Here is a 16,546-nt window from a genome sequence, read left to right on the forward strand (position 1 = left end):
ATAGTCCCAATTGCAATCATTAAGTGAAAACTATCTGTATTGCTTATTTAGAAAACATATTTCCTTCTTTTTTTGTGGCTCTCAGATTGTGGAATCCACTTCCCAAGAAAGTATACTTGCTGACAGAAGAGAACATTTGCAAGATCCATTCTGAGTTGATCACTGGGACCGAAGGCTTATTCTTCCAAGTGTTCAGGCTCCTGCTGGACCAATCATCAGGAAAATTCTTTGTCTCCAGAATCTTTGCACTGGGCTATCTATGCATAAATCAGTTAAATCAGGTACTTAGGAGCTGAGGATGCCATAGCACAAGGAAAAAACAATTAACAATTTACTGGCCAGCCTTCAACATCCCAATTAACAACTAAAAGCTACACACAACCAAGAATCATACAAATGCAGCACATTGAATAGCCATGTTCTGAAGAGAGAGAAGTTTCTTGATGATGGGCTCCAGCATGAGTCCCAAAGCTTGGAAGAATAATTTTTTGGTCCTGGTGACTGACTCATATTGGATCCTACAACATTATCCTGGGACATGTATATTTAGCTTCATTTGCAAGAGATTAAATGCAGCTCAGGGTTGAACCTTGGGGCCCTTAGTGCTCTCTGAACTTGGTGGTTTTCTTGCATTATCAAGCCAAGTAACATCATCAGTGCTAAGTACCACCAAACTGTTTCCTAGTTTGGTAATGAAATGTTTGTAAGAAAACCACCAACCTCAGAGAGCACCCCACCCCACAAAAATATAGTTGGTCTTCATAATCCCAGTATTTCGAAAAATGTAACATAACATAACATCAGAGTTGGAAGGGACCTTGGAGGCCTTCTAGTCCAACCCCCTGCCCAGGCAGGAAACCCTACACCATCTCAGTCAGATGGTTATCCAACATTTTCAATAGGAAATTGCCTATTTTTCACCAAGTTTTAACTGTGATTTTTTAAATTTATATTGATTTTATTTTTTATAATTTTGCCTTTTTTCTATAAGACACGTTGAATGTGCCAACAGAAAAACAGGATAAAAATCCACAATAGGCAGAATAATCTGTTTTACTAAAAGAATAGGTGAAGTAATTGCCTGATCATCTTGGATATTTCTGAATTATGCTCACAGCACTTCAGTTTGACTGACTTCTAAAAAAACCAGGATGAGCATATAATTTTCTATATGGAGAATTACAAAGTATTTTTTCACACATAGCATTCTTGAGATGGTAATGGTGAGCTAGTGAGTAGCAACATGATCAGTAGAATGCATTACAGATTGAGTTATTGGTTGTTCATTAATATGTTACCATTACTATTTCTGTATTAAATTAGTTGTCTTCATCCTTCATTTTGCTTTTTTGTCCATGCAAGTAGAGTGCCATTTGTCTATTCTATAAAGCATGACCATATTGCTATAAAAGTAACAATTGTACTAAATTCTTTTGCCTTTGTAGTAGATTTTTTTCCATTATTAATGTCACTACATACTAAATACATACTTTGTACTGCATAGTAAATAATGATATTGGCTAATATACCGCTGTAGAAATTGAATAAATAAATATTTACTCTGAACATAGAACAAAATTACAGCATGTCTACGTGATTCATCCTGGAAGGATATATGAAACTTTAATAGAACTTTACTTTTTAGTAAAGTAAACTTAAAGCACACATTGTGAGGGCATAAAATAAATTGATTAGTGCACTGAATAACTGAAACCCAAATAAGGAATTGTGAATGTCATAACTGAAACAAAGAAAGAGATAAAAGTGTAATACAAAAACACTCAGTCAGATTAAGTGCAAAACCTTTCAAACGTAAGAATAAAACTAAGTGTAGCAAGCAAGTTAGGAGAAATTGCACCTAAAAAAAAGTAATCACAAATCAGAGATTTAGAGATTTAACACATCAAAATGCATAAACATAATTATTAAAGACAAAACCAATTCATTCCTAACATAACATATGAGCATATACTCTATACTTCCCATTCTGAAACATTTCCGTCCACGATTAGAGAAGTTCTGGAAATAATAAAAGAAAATAAATATATGAAGTAGAAAAAAATCAAAATGATGCATTTAATTTTACATATGTGGATAAAAGAAAGGGTATTAAAAATATTGTTACTTGAAAGAGTGTAAATATCTTAAAATTAAATACAGCCACATTAAGATGAACATGGTGACTGTGCGTAGATGAGGATTAATGTTTTCATCCAGAATAGAATATCAATGATTTTCCCAATCCAAAAATATTTTGATGTGAGATTCCATCACATTCAAGTTGCACAAGTTTGTTTGTTTGTTTGTTTGTTTTTGTCGCCTTGACTTGGTTAGGGAAGAATCCCGTTTAGTTAAATATACCTTATTTAAGAATACTAAATTAAATTCTCCAAAAGAGTAAAGGAACTTCAAGAAGACATTTCCTCTTTTTGGGCAGTACAAAGTCAATCAGAAATTTCAATCAGAATAGAGATGGAAGGGACCTTCAAGATCTTCTAGTCCAATCCCCTGCTCAAGCAAGAAACTCTATACCATTTCAGAAAAGTGACTTTACAGTCCTTAAAAACTTCCAATGATGAAACACTCACAACTTCTGATGGCAAGCTGTTTCACTGGTTAATTGTTCTCTCTGTTAGGACATTTCTCCTTAATTCCAGGTTGCTTCTCTCCTTTCCATCCATTATTTCTTGTTCTGCCCTCTGGTGCTTTGACTCCCTCCTCTATGTGACAGCCTCTCAAATATTGGAATATAGCTATCATGTCCCCCCTAGACCTTCTTTTCTCTAGACTAGCCAAACCAAAATCCTGCAACCGTTCTTCATATGTTTTTGTCTCTAGGCCTTAGTTGCTCTACTTTGCATTTTTTCCAAAATCCAACTTGTTTTTTATAATGTGGTGACCAAAACAGCATGCAGTATTCCAGGTGTGGCCTTACTAAGGCTTTATAAAGCAGTACTAATACTTCACGTGAATTTGATTCTTTGCCTCTGTTTATACAACCAAGTATTGGAGTTTTTTAGCTGCTGCCGCTCACTGCTGGCTCATGTTTAAGTTATAATCCACTAGGATTCCAAGGTCCCTCTCACAATTAGTGTTTTTGAGCAAGTTTTTGCCTAATCTATACTTGTACCTTTGGTTTTTCCTGCCTAAGTGTAAACCTTACTTTTCTCTACATTAAATTTCATTTTGTTAGATAGGGCACATTGTTCAAGTCTGTCAAGATCTTTTTGGATCCTTTTTGTCTTTTGGGATGTTGGCTATTCCTGCCAGCTTAGTGTCATCTGCAAATTTGATGAGTTCCCCTTCTATTCCCTTATCTAAGTCATTTATGAAGCTATTGAAGAGTACTGGGCCTAAGACAGAATCTTGTGGTACCACACAAGATGTAGTACCATTAAGGATGTAGTACCATTAAGAATGACTCACTGAGTACTGTTTGTAAGCCAGTTACAAATCCATGATGGTGGTGATGTTGTCTACCACAAGAAGTAGTTTGTGATCTACTTTGTCATTTTATCATTACGCCTTTTAATAACCTGTTAGTTTAAATGCCATCATATGTCACTTCAGTTCATACTGAAAGCCAGGTGCCTTGTATGCATGCTTCAGACTAATGATTTCAGATTCTTTCATTTCTTCATTAATACTTTGAATATTCACCTAGGCATAAGCAACGGAATGACTATACTGCTTCTCCCTTTTGTGCACCCCCAGATCCTGTTATGCTGCTTCATCATGAGGAGAGGTGTGCTTCATGGTAAGGATGAGTGAAGAAGCTTAATGAATGGTTGTTAAGCAAGGACTACTAGCATATTCATGGAGTGCAAAAGATTTTTGGAAGAATGTAAAACAAATACTTTCAGTGTAAAATATATATATATATATATATCTCAGCAGGCCATTTTTCCACAGTACACTATGGAATCTGTAAAACTAATTAATATTAAAATGTCACTAATACACCTAACCTGTTCCAGATGGAAAAGTACATTAGCTATATCCAAAACCCGTTCCACAGTCTTTTCTGGATCTGAAGTGATATCAGTTCTGTTCGGAAGATCTTTGTAAAGGGCCACCTGCCATCTAATTGCAGGATCTTCAAGCTGCAAGAAAATATATGCGAGGTGCTAAAAATATGTCTCAAATTATAAATAACCAAACAATTTATATAGACTGTTGGAATTACTGTGATAATCTAATAAATCGCTACACTTATTTGGCACATGTTGAACTTTAAGAGCCGAGGTGGCGCAGTGGTTAGAATGCAGTACTGCAGGCTACTTCTGCTGATCACCAGCTGCCAGATGCTCCGCAGTTCGGGTCTCATCGGCTCAAGGTTGACTCAGCCTTCCATTCTTCCGAGGTGGGTAAAATGAGGATCCAAGTTGTTGTGGGCAATATGCTGACTCTGTAATCTGCTTAGAGAGGGCTGTAAGGCACTTTGAAGCAGTATATAAGTCTAAGTGCTATTGCTATGGCTCTGCACTACATCCTACAACATCTTGAATCTCCAAAGACCTATGCAAGGGTCCTCTTTGTAAACTTTAGCTCAGCATTCAACACCATCATTCCAGACACTCTTCTAACTAAGCTAAACCAGCTACAAGTACCTGAACAGACTTGTAAGTGGATCATAAGCTTCCTAACAAACAGGAAGCAGCAGGTGAAGCTAAGCAGAATCACATCAGATACTTATACACCGGGGGGAGGGGGGGCAAGGCTGTGTGCTCTCCCCACTTCTCTTCTCTCTGTATATCAATGACTGCATCTCTAACGATCCATCTGTTAAACTACTGAAGTTCACAGATGACACAATAGTGAACTCGAGACAATGATAAATCCGCATTCAGATGGGAGGTTGAACAACTAGCCTCGTGGTGCAACTGGAACAATCTGGAACTGAACACACTCAAAACAGTAGAAATGGTGGTAGACTTTAGGAGAAACCCTTCCATACTTCCACCTCTCACAATACTAGACAACACGGTATCAACAGTAGAAACCTTCAAATTTCTAGGTTCTACCATATCACAAGGTAAAATGGACAGCTAACATCAAAACCGTCATCAAAAAAGGACAACAAAGAGTGTTCTTACTGCGCCAACTCAGAAAGCTCAAACTGCCCAAGGAGCTGCTAATCCAGTTCTACAGAGGAATTATTGAGTCTGTCATCTGCACCTCTATAACTGTCTGGTTTGGTTCTGCAACCCAACAAGACAGACACAGACTTCAGAGGATAATTAGAACTGCAGAAAAAACAGTGGCTTCCCACCTGCCTTCCATTGAGGACCTGTATACTGCATGAATCAAAGAGGGCTGTGAAAATATTTACAGATCCCTCAAATCCTGGACATAAACTTTCAACTCTTACCCTCAAAACGATGCTATAGAGCACTGCACACCAGAACAACTAGACACAAGAACAGTTTTTTCCTGAACGCCATTACTCTGCTAAACAAATAATTCCCTCAACACTATCAAACTATTGACTAAATCTGCATTACTATTAATCTTCTCATCATTCCCATCACCCATCTCCTTCCACTTATGACTGTAACTTTGTTGCTTGTATCCTTACGATTTATACTGTAATTGATTGTTTCCTGATTGCTTAATTGTAGCCTATGACTATCATTAAGTGTTGTAAGTGTTGTACTTTGATGAAGGTATCTTTTCTTTTATGTACATTGAGAGCATATGCACCAAGACAAATTCCTTGTGTATCCAATCACACTTGGCCAATAAAAAAACTATTCTGTTCTGTTCTGTTCTATTGTTATTTATGAGACCATTAGAATCATTGCTTACATTTCACAGATATCTGAACAATTTTTGGCTCAACAGCTGGTGTGCACATATGGATACATGAACAGATGTAAACATATACATGTCAACTTACACTCATATATAACTTGCTGTTCAAAACATTAGGTCAGAAGCAAAAGTTGTTAACATTTGAAAACTACCTTGCCCTGTAAATGGAGGTTGTTGCAAATAATATCTCGAACTTCATCCTCGGTGTCCTTCTGTTGAGAAAACATACCAAATATTTTACTGAAAAACATTATATAAGAAGGGAATAGCCCTTGCAGAAAAATAATTCTAAGCACCTTGCAAAGCTGCAATTTTTTGGCATGCCATGATAAATATGCAAAATGGTATTAAACTTATTATAATTTCTTATAAATGTTCTTACGAGTTCCATAGCAGAGCAATATTTACTTGGGTGAAATATTCTTTTGTAATAACCATAACAAGAGTAATTTAGAGGAAAGGATTTCTCTGTTCTCCAACCAGCTCCATTTAGTTAGGATACAGCAGCTATCTGGTATTATTGGTATCTAAGCCATTTCAGCTTCATTCATATTTATTTGGAAATTGTTTTTTTTATCATTTTGCATCTTATTTATAGGAAAGGGATGACATCTTCTCTGATATCATTCTTGTTGAATATACCAGTTGTCACCCAAGTGTGTCCCAGAAGAAAAGACCAGCCTCTGAAGAAGCTAGTTCTCATATGTTTAAAAAAAGAGTAAATAATGGACAAGAAATCCCTGTAATTAGCATTATTTTTAATGGCAGGAAGACAATTATCTTCTATGAAGAATTAAACCAGGCAAATATCCTATTGCTTTCTGATACATACTGATGCCATGAGAATCCTTGCTTGGAATTCTTCATCTTTTGAAATTTTTATAATGTTGTTTTATAATTTTAAATGTTTAAATCTTAAAATATTTTGATTTTAATGTTTAATTTTATTGATTATATTGTATACCACATAGACTAGAGCCCTCTCAAAGTGAGACAGGTGGTTAAGAAATATAAATTATAAATCAATAAATAATAAACAGTATCAAGACAGCATTTTTAACACTGTCAGACAGATAGGAGTACTGCCTCCATAAAGAGGAGGATTTACACAATTATTGAACATATTAAATGAAGTTCTACATATAGAAATGATTTATAGAGGAAACCTACCATGCTCAATCGATTTTTTGCCAGAGCAATTAATTCTTGGTCACCAGGTGCACAAATATTTAACCCAATAGGAAGCAATCTTTTTAATGCAGCCACAATTAGAGAAGTTTGAGTTGAGTAACGATCCCCTTTCCGTTTCATTTTTTTTCTTTCTGGATCAGAAACAGCTGTCTGCAATATAAAAGTAATAATTCATTCCCAAATTATAAAATAAGAGAAGCAATAATTATCTCTTGGGGATGTTGAAATGAAAAAGGAAGAAACACTAGGAAAATTACTTTGCCATGAAACGTTTTATATCAGTAATGATGGCAGTAATCTAGAAGTGCAATATAATTTTTCATTTGTATTATCCTTATGCTATTTTTGTGACAAACTTTATTATGATCTTTTATTTGCACTTGTACAGAGCAGTTGGAACTTCCTATGATATTGCCGCTATGTCTTATTGTTTTCAACTACATTACCATCATGCTATTATTTTGCTCTCATAATAAGCAGTTTCCTTAATGATTTATTGTTAATACAGTACAATTTTTCACAGCTGCATGTCTTTCCAGTTGCTGGAATGACATGCTACTTCTTTGTTTCATTTTAAATATAAAAATCACAGAAGGAATTCTTGTATCTGCCTATTAACTGCACATCTTTCCTATGGCCTTCAGTTAGATCATGGGTGTCAAACTTGCAGTGTCATATTGCCATCACAAGATGTTTCACGATGTTTTTCCCTTTCGTGGAACAGGGTGGGCTTGGCCTGCGTGTGAGGCATCCGACCCACAGGTTGCCAGTTTGACAACTCTGAGTTAGATGGCAAATCTAATCAGGTGTACATTTTTAAAATGTCACTTTAAAATAATGATATAACCTCAAAAACCAAACCAAACCAAAGGAAGGGATTTTTAAACTCAATACTTAATGTTTGATAATAGGAGCAGAGCAATTAATGATTCTTTTAGTAGAAGACTACCAGTCTTGGATTATCCTAACATTGGGTAATGCAACGCCAATCCTACAAACTGGTGATAGATGGTTCAGAGGAATAAATGTGGCAGCTTTTCAACCACTGTATTAGAAACCAGAATTAGTATTGCATGTGACTGTCCTGGGTCCTTCAGCAGTTCTGTAAGCTTTTATTGGTGGATATGAGAAGAAAGCACAACAGTAGGTTGTCCTATACCTCCTGCAGCCAAATGCTTTGTGCTGGTCTTGTAAAACTTTTATTAGATTTTTTAATTGCTTTTCCTATGTTGTCTCAGTGGTCAACAATACGCATTACCAGTTAGATACAACTGAGTCTACTTTAATATTAATCCTATACTTCTTTTTAGAAAAGAATGAGAACTGAAATACTGAAAAAATATTAATGGACAATAGCTCAGGGGCCACTAAGTAAGTTGGCCTCTCTGAACCCACTCATATCTCCATCTCCCATTTCTCTACTTCTGGCTGTTTCTCCCTCCTCAGGACACATGAATGTTCATGTATAGATGTACTATACATCTCTCCCCCAAACAGTCATGCTGACTTCCTTCACTTAACCAGTAATGATACCTTTACTAGTCTTTTCTTTTAATTTTTGTAAAAAGATTGAATACAGTACAGAGAGAAGCTACAATGTCATTTAGCAATTTGGTTTTCCAAAAAGTTTCCTGAAAAAATGGATATGCTGGGCATGACCTCAACTTTCTCTGTAGGACATTGTATTTCAAAAAATTAGAAAGGGAAAACAATGCATATTTAGTAAAAGAGGGAAAATATCTATTGAAGGATGCATATAAAATTAATGTATTGGGGAGAGAAGTGTTTCAGAATGAGGATAATTATTTTCTATATATGACACAAGTTACATGGTAATTACATTTTTTAGCCATTTGCACTACAGAGATTCCACACTGATGGAAATGGGCCTAGTGATCCCCCTGTAAATGGATGTAAAATTTGGAGTTGGTTTATAGTAGTTAAAAAAATTTCAAATTAGGAATATGCACCGTTTCCACAATCTTTATCTCTACAAATAACATATTTAGGAAATATTTAGAATACTTTAAAAATGTTTGGACTATTTCAACATATTCTAATATATGTGAAATATTTTAGTTGTTTAAAAAACCCAGAGATTTTAGTAATATTTTGATAAATGCAGTAACATTTGTAAAATCTTATACCTTGGACATCTTCGATTTAGTGTCAGTAATAAGGAAAGACATATTGTTGATTTCATTTTGCACCACAAAGTTCTGTTCTTCCCTTTTAAAATTCTGCAATGTTATGAAGAACATAAAAACACAACGTATTACAAAAGTCACTATCTGGCTCTTCCACTGCTTCCTTCACATTGAATCTTAAATCTTGTATATAATGCTATACAATTGCATTATAAAACCTTAATCAATATAATGGTATAAAAAGATAAAAATATGTATCTTTTTTCAACAAAACTGAAAGTATTACATGCAGATAAACATTTTTCTTTTGAGAAAATATACTTTCCCTATTGCTCCGTTTCAAATTGTTTGCAAAAGAATTGTATCCAATACTTTAAAAACAAATAAAAACAAATATTTTGAATCGTTAAGATATTATAATGACAAGAAATGCTAAGTACTTGATGAAAGTTTGATTCTAATGAACCCATTTGGGGGGAAAAATCAGAATAGAAAAGAGATAACCCAGACAACTCCTTAGATTCTTTATGCATGTATCTGGCATTTATTTATAAGATGGAAGAGTAAAGCTTTGCATAACAAATTGCAAAAGGAAAAAAAAAACATTCAAGAGTTCAGTTTTCTTTCCTGTTTCTATTTTTTTTTATAGATGTATCCACATTCACACACTGAAGCAGCAGCACTGGGGGAGTCAAAAAAGCAAGATGGCATTTGCAGCAATGTGATCTAAACCTTATCGCTTTTGTATGTATATTAATGTCACACACATGTACAAAAATGGTCAGGACTTTGACTGGACTGCATATCTCATCTGGATGCTGTTGTACCAAGAGCCATCTGTATGTGGCTCAATACTCACTATACTACAACACTCAATACTCACTATACTACAATGCTAAATATAGAAACATTCTTATTTATGAAATTTAGAAAATACATACATGGGATTTTGACCAGTAAATGAAAACTTCTGCAACCATACGAAACAAATCTTCAGCTTCAGGGTTGGGCTCTTTGAGCCATTTTGCTCTGAAATTTTAAAAAAAAGAAAGAAAAAAAACCTTATCGTTCCTATTAGTAGCAGAAATGACAAAGAAACTTCAGAATCTTCAACTTTAAAACCTGTATTATTATTATTATTATTATTATTATTATTATTATTATTATTATTAATTAATTAATTAATTAATTAATTAATTAATTAATTATATTTGTATACCGCCCATCTCCCGAAAGACTCAGGGCGGTTCACAGCCAAAAAAAAAAAACAACCAACAGAAAACATATAATACATATAAACAGCTAAAAGAATAGACAGTTAAATTCAATTGATGCCCTAAAACTTTTAAATACAAATTTAAAACCTCATTTAAACCCCTTTTTTAAAAATCCCAATTTAAAAACTACGTTCAAGCTAGTCCTGCTCTTCGAAACAGCAACGTCTTCAGCTCGCGGCGGAAGGACCTGAGATCGGGGAGTTGACGAAGCCCCAGAGGGAGCTCGTTCCAGAGGGTAGGGGCCCCCACAGAGAAGGCCCTCCCCCTAGAGGTCGCCAGCCGACATTGTTTAGCTGACGGTATCCGGAGGAGGCCCTCTCTGTGAGAGCGCACTGGTCGGTGAGAGGTTAATGGTGGCAGTAGGCGGTCCCGTAAATATCCCGGTCCTAGGCCATGGAGCGTTTTAAAGGTGATAACAAGTACCTTGAAGTGAACCCGGAAGACCACCGGGAGCCAGTGCAGGAGGGGTGTTACACGGGAGCCACAAGGTGCTCCTTCTATCACCCGCGCAGCCGCATTCTGGACCAGTTGGAGTCTCCGGGTACCCTTCAAGGGGAGCCCCATGTAGAGAGCATTACAGTAGTCCAGGCGGGATGTAACAAGGGCATGAGCGACCGTGCATAAGGAAGCCTGATCCAGAAAGGGCCGTAACTGGCGTATCAGGCGAACCTGATGAAAAGCTCCCCTGGTGACAGCTATCATATGATCTTCTAAAGACAGCCGTGCATCCAGGAGGACGCCCAGATTACGAGCCCTTTCTGTGAGGGCCAATAGTTCGCCCCCAATGGTCAGTGATGGAATTAGCTGACTGTACCGGGCCGCCGGCATCCACAGCCACTCGGTCTTGGTGGGATTTAGTCTGAGTCTGTTCCTCCCCATCCAAACCGGTACGGCCCCCAGGCCCTGGGACATCACTTCAACAGCCTCGTTGGGGTGGTTAGGGGTGGAAATATAGAGCTGGGTATCATCAGTGTATAGATGACAACTCACCCCAAAACCACGGATGATCTCACCCAGCGGCTTCATATAGATGTTGAACAGAAGAGGCGAGAGAACCGACCCTTGCGGCACCCCACATAAGAGGCGCCTTGGGGTCGATCTCTGTCCCCCCGTCAACACCGTCTGCGACCGGTCGGAGAGGTAGAAGGAGAACCACCAATGAACAGTGCCCCTCACTCCAAGTCCCTCGAGTCGGCGCAGCAGGATACCATGATCGATGGTATCAAAAGCCGCTGAGAGATCTAATAGGACCAAGACAGAGGAACAACCTCTGTCCCGAGCCCTCAAGAGATCATCAACTAGCGCGACCAAGGCTGTTTCCGTGCTGTGATCAGGCCGGAAACCGGACTGGAATGGATCAAGATAGACAGTTTCATCCAGGTACTGGGGCAACTGTCGTGCAACCACACTCTGAACAACCTTTGCCACAAAGCGAAGGTTGGAGACCGGACGATAATTTGCTAAACTAGCTGGGTCAAGGGAAGGCTTCTTGAGGAGGGGCCTCACCACCGCCTCTTTCAAGGCGGCGGGGAAAACACCCTCCATCAAAGAAGCGTTCACAATTTTCTGGAGCCAGCCTCGTGTCACCTCCCGGGTGGCCAAAACCAACCAGGAGGGACACGGGTCCAATAAACATGTGGTCGCATACATGCATACAGTCCAATATTGGGGATTTATGAAACACAGCCCTGAGCAAGAGGATTAGATTCTTAGCATCTCTAAGTAAAAGGAAAAAGAAGGGACAAAAATGGTAAAAAGAAAAATCAGTAAAGGAAGAGACGATAAGAATTACCTTTAGTAACCTTAGATGAAGCAATAATTGAATGGGGCAGAGATATTGTACTGATGAACTAAATTCCTATACCATTAATTAAAAAAACATTGGTCTTAAATTAATTCATAATAATGATAAACAACTAATAAATTCTCGTTAATAAATCAGAGAACACACTCCCATAATGTGATTTAAAACAAGGCTTTTAAAAATGACTTCTCTGCATACCTGTTGTAGTCCACAAATCTGATCAACAATGGATAGAAGGCATAAAGATCCCGGGCAAGTGTAGTGAATTCATCTAGAATGAGAAGTTCCGCCTCAGACATATCACCTCTGCCTTCTGCTCGTAAGTGTTCTTCATCAGCAATCACCAGAGCTGCTTTTTTCTTCAGTTTCTCCATCAGTGGAAGAAAATGTGTCTTCAGAAGTTCTGGCTTCACTTTACTTATGATAGGCTGAGAAAACACTATGTAAATAATCCATTAATTTTACTACATATTAGTAGGTGGAAAAACTACAATAAAAGATATTACAGTCTTCAACAGATTTATATTAAAGTTACTACACTAGAGTTTTGGTCATCTTTCAAAGAAATGCAAATCAAAAGTTATACAATGTTCATCTCCATTCATTTTAGTTTTTGTCAAATCCTGCTCACTTCTTTTTATTCCTATTATTAAATCCACATACATCTTCTGATAGAGCCTCTGCCTCTCATATTTCATTTAGCCTTTTTAAAAAGTGCAATGCACCTATTGAAATTAGCTGTTTTTCCTTTTCTCAATTTCCTTATAATTTTTTTAAATGTCGGCGAAAGTGAACCAAAACTTTCCCCTACCTGCTAATCTCTTCATCCAGGCTCCTTCATCTATGCCCAAATTATTGTGTATGATTTTTAGAATGTTTCCCAGAAGAGTATTCATATCATCTGAAGTCAATGCTGTGCAGCACATTTCACTCTTGTTATGATTGTTTTCTGGTCCATGTTCCCACCAATGTGACATGTAACTACAAAGCATGGGCAATATAACTTCCATTACATGAGGCATTTGTGTATAGCGAATGCCGGATTCAGCTAATTCTACAATTTCTTCCATTAGTTTTTCCAGAGATGGAATATTTGGACAAAGTTCCTTTACGCTGTTTGGTAAACTGAAACCTAAAAGAACAATATTGTGAATTAATATAATACCATGTTTAACAGTATTAGCAAATAATCCTTTAGTTCATGCTGAATATGTGTGCTAGTGATACATATTTCCACACATATGATTTATACCTATGTATTTCCAAGCATCACTCATACCGTATTTTTCAGACTATAAGATACACCAAGATTTTGAAGAGGTAAGTAAGAAAAAAAAAAGGGTTTTGCCCTCCCCAGCCCCCAGGAGCACTCTGCAGGCTTCCCAAACCCTCTGCACAGGTTGCCTGCAGAGGTTTGGGAGGCCTGCAGAGTGCTCCTGGGGCTTGGGAGGCAAAAACACCGTTTTTGCAAAAAACAGGGAGCACAGAGGGTTTGGGAGGCCAGCAGAGTGCTCCTGGGGAATGGAGGAGGGCAAAAACGCCTTCCCTTTTTGCCCTCCTCAGCCCCCAAGAGCACTCTGAAGGCCTCCCAAACCCTCTGCACACCTTGTTTTTGCGAAAAATGGGCCCATTTTTCACAAAAACGGGATGCCAAAAATGGGAGGCCAAAAATGGCTGTATAAGACATACCAAAATTTCCACCCTCTTTTAGGGGGGAAGTGCATCTTATACTCTAAAAAATATGGTAATTCACATCTATTTTCTGAATATATGTGACTCAGTATTCACATATAAAAAATCAACTTGAGTAGATTTTTGTTTGCATATTAGATTTTTTTAGCATAATCTCTTTTCCAGTATGGTTCCCTTCTTCCTTCGTCTTCCTCAGATTCTTCAAATCTGCTCAATGGTTTTTCTAAAATCTCTTAGGGAAAAAATTTTGAGTTCAGGGATGAAAAGGAATAATGCTCCTTCAATTACACTGATGGAATACAAATTCTAAACGATTACATCCGACTGGATTTCGTTTTAAAAAAACTAACCCCAAAGTTAAGGTAGAAAATTAAAACAGCTTTCCATAATCTTCCAACACATGGTTTAGAGAATGAGAATAAAATGTGATTCCAGTGGGGAAAAAATGCAGCTGCTCCAAGAAACCTCTTTGGAACAGAAAGTGAAATGCTTCACTTTGATAGTCATTATCAAAGAATTTTTAAAAAAATTGAAAAGCAAATATGCGGTATAATTAATTCTGGATAATTCAGTAAATTCATACTGAGTTACCTGCTCTTGTTGTCTTGGTATTGTATATAGAATAAATATTGTGACTATTCAGATGAGTTTCTAAAAATGCCACAGGAAAGGCACCAGCAAAAGCAGCTAAACATTCACCTAAAGCTGACCGTTGACTGTAAAGTAAAAAAAAAAAGAATCTTTTTAAAGTCAATGCAAATATAATTAGTTTAGCTTCATGTTAATAAGACTTCTAAGATGTTCAATTTGCCTGGTAACTATTGCCAAACAACGGTATCTGAGTAGACACTGATACAGAATTAACTCAGATTATTACTATATAAACATTATTTATGTTTCAGTCATAGGGCTGGTTTTGGCTCTGAAACTATCTTCTTGATCTGAGAGGTTGATGTTGCTGATTTCCTTAGATTTCTCAATCACTTTCAATTTGACAGACCCTGATACCTTTCTAGAGTGTTTTTAGAAAGGGTATTCCTGCAGTGGTTCTGCTCATATTTGAAATATCATCTCCAAAAGATGGTACTGAGGTATTTGAATAATAGAATAACAGTGTTTGAAGGGACTTGGGAGGTCTTCTAGTCCAACTCCATATAATTTCAGACAAATGGTTGCCCAATCTCTTCTTAAAACCCTCAGTGAAGGAGCACCTACAACTTCTGAAGGCAAGTCATTCCAATGATCAATTGTTCTCACTGTCGGGAAATGTCTCCTTATTTCTGGGTTGGTTCCCTCCTTGATTGGTTTCCATCCATTCTACCTTCAGGTGCTTTGGAGAATAGGTTGACCCCCTCTTCTTTGTGGCAGCCCTTTAGATATTGGAACGGTGTTATCGTATTAGCCCTTTTCCTTCTTTTCATTAAACTAGACATACCTAATTTCTGCAACCATTCTTCATATGTTTTAGCCTCCAGTCCTCTAATCATCTTTATTGTGCTCAACTCTGCAATGTCTACATTATAGAGTTTCACCAGTTTCTAATTTTATATGCTGTTGAATACCCAAACTAATTTTTAATTTTTACTTTCAATCATATGCGTAATTATAGTTCACTTTTTATTATATTTAGATGGCTGTTTAAGACCTGATTGAAGAAATGGACTGGATGAAGGCCAATAAAATGAAGCAATTTCAACGGGGTGGGGAATCAGGTTTTTAATGGATTTGTGTATTCCAGAAGAGGTTGCACTCCCCTAATGAATTATATTTTCTTTTACAGTAGAAAATAGAATCATATTTTCTATTACGCATATAGACCATATATGGTATCTCTAATATTTACTATTAGAGATAGCATATATGGATTCTTTGACAGATGAAGAGCCTACTATTAGCTCTTCACCTTATTTGGATAGAGATACAGGTAATCCTTGTACAGTGACTGTTCAAAGTTATGATGATGCTAAATGAGATTTAAAGCCAGTCCTCAAAGTTTCAGTAATTGCAGCACCCCTGTGCTTGGCAACTCGCATGTAATTATGACTGTTGCGACATCCCCTGCTCACTTGATAGCCATTTGTGATCTTCACTGCCACCTTCCCACCAGCAAAATAATGGGGAAGGTGGAATGAAGTTGTAAGATGACACTGTACCTAATAAACATGCACAATTCACTTAACTGATCATAATACATTTTTAATATTGCATATTTCTTTCTTACCGTTCCACATAGATACTCTTGCTGGTTCCCAAAGCATATAAGCTAGCCAGAATTCTATAACAAGAGATTTGAACATCTTCCACTAAGAAAAACAGGAAGAAAAGCTAAACAATTTTTTGCATTGCTTGTAATTGTTATCTACAACATAACTAAGAGACCAGTAGAAACATACCAGAAAACAATTTAGAACAATTAGAAAGTTTACATCTGGACATGCAAACATGCTAGTATTATTACAAATAGCTAACGAATAGCTGAATCTGTCTCATCAAGAGCATATAGTTATTTTCATTTTGAAGATGAATAATACAATCAATATAATTAAACACATGAAGCTGGGATTGTTATTTGAAAATTGTTTTTATAAACTCCAATAAAATCAAGATACTGGTGTATTATT

At 36.8% G+C, this 16,546-nt stretch overlaps 1 protein-coding gene across 1 annotated transcript in view; it reads right to left on the reverse strand.

The window, feature by feature from the left end:
* RYR2 (ryanodine receptor 2) overlaps positions 1 to 16,546 on the reverse strand; it is a 231,018-nt gene that overhangs the window by 63,638 nt on the left and 150,834 nt on the right. The window contains exons 63-71 of the mRNA XM_058171339.1: positions 16,147 to 16,228; positions 14,517 to 14,641; positions 13,045 to 13,365; positions 12,432 to 12,672; positions 10,094 to 10,181; positions 9,153 to 9,245; positions 6,985 to 7,155; positions 5,967 to 6,026; positions 3,969 to 4,103 (exon numbers count right to left, since the gene is read on the reverse strand). Of these exons, the coding sequence (XP_058027322.1) occupies positions 3,969 to 4,103; positions 5,967 to 6,026; positions 6,985 to 7,155; positions 9,153 to 9,245; positions 10,094 to 10,181; positions 12,432 to 12,672; positions 13,045 to 13,365; positions 14,517 to 14,641; positions 16,147 to 16,228 (1,316 nt within the window). The remainder of the gene's footprint in view (positions 1 to 3,968; positions 4,104 to 5,966; positions 6,027 to 6,984; positions 7,156 to 9,152; positions 9,246 to 10,093; positions 10,182 to 12,431; positions 12,673 to 13,044; positions 13,366 to 14,516; positions 14,642 to 16,146; positions 16,229 to 16,546) is intronic.

The sequence above is a fragment of the Ahaetulla prasina genome, chromosome 1, assembly GCF_028640845.1.
Source record: "Ahaetulla prasina isolate Xishuangbanna chromosome 1, ASM2864084v1, whole genome shotgun sequence".
In the NCBI taxonomy this organism is placed as follows: Eukaryota; Metazoa; Chordata; class Lepidosauria; order Squamata; family Colubridae; genus Ahaetulla; species Ahaetulla prasina.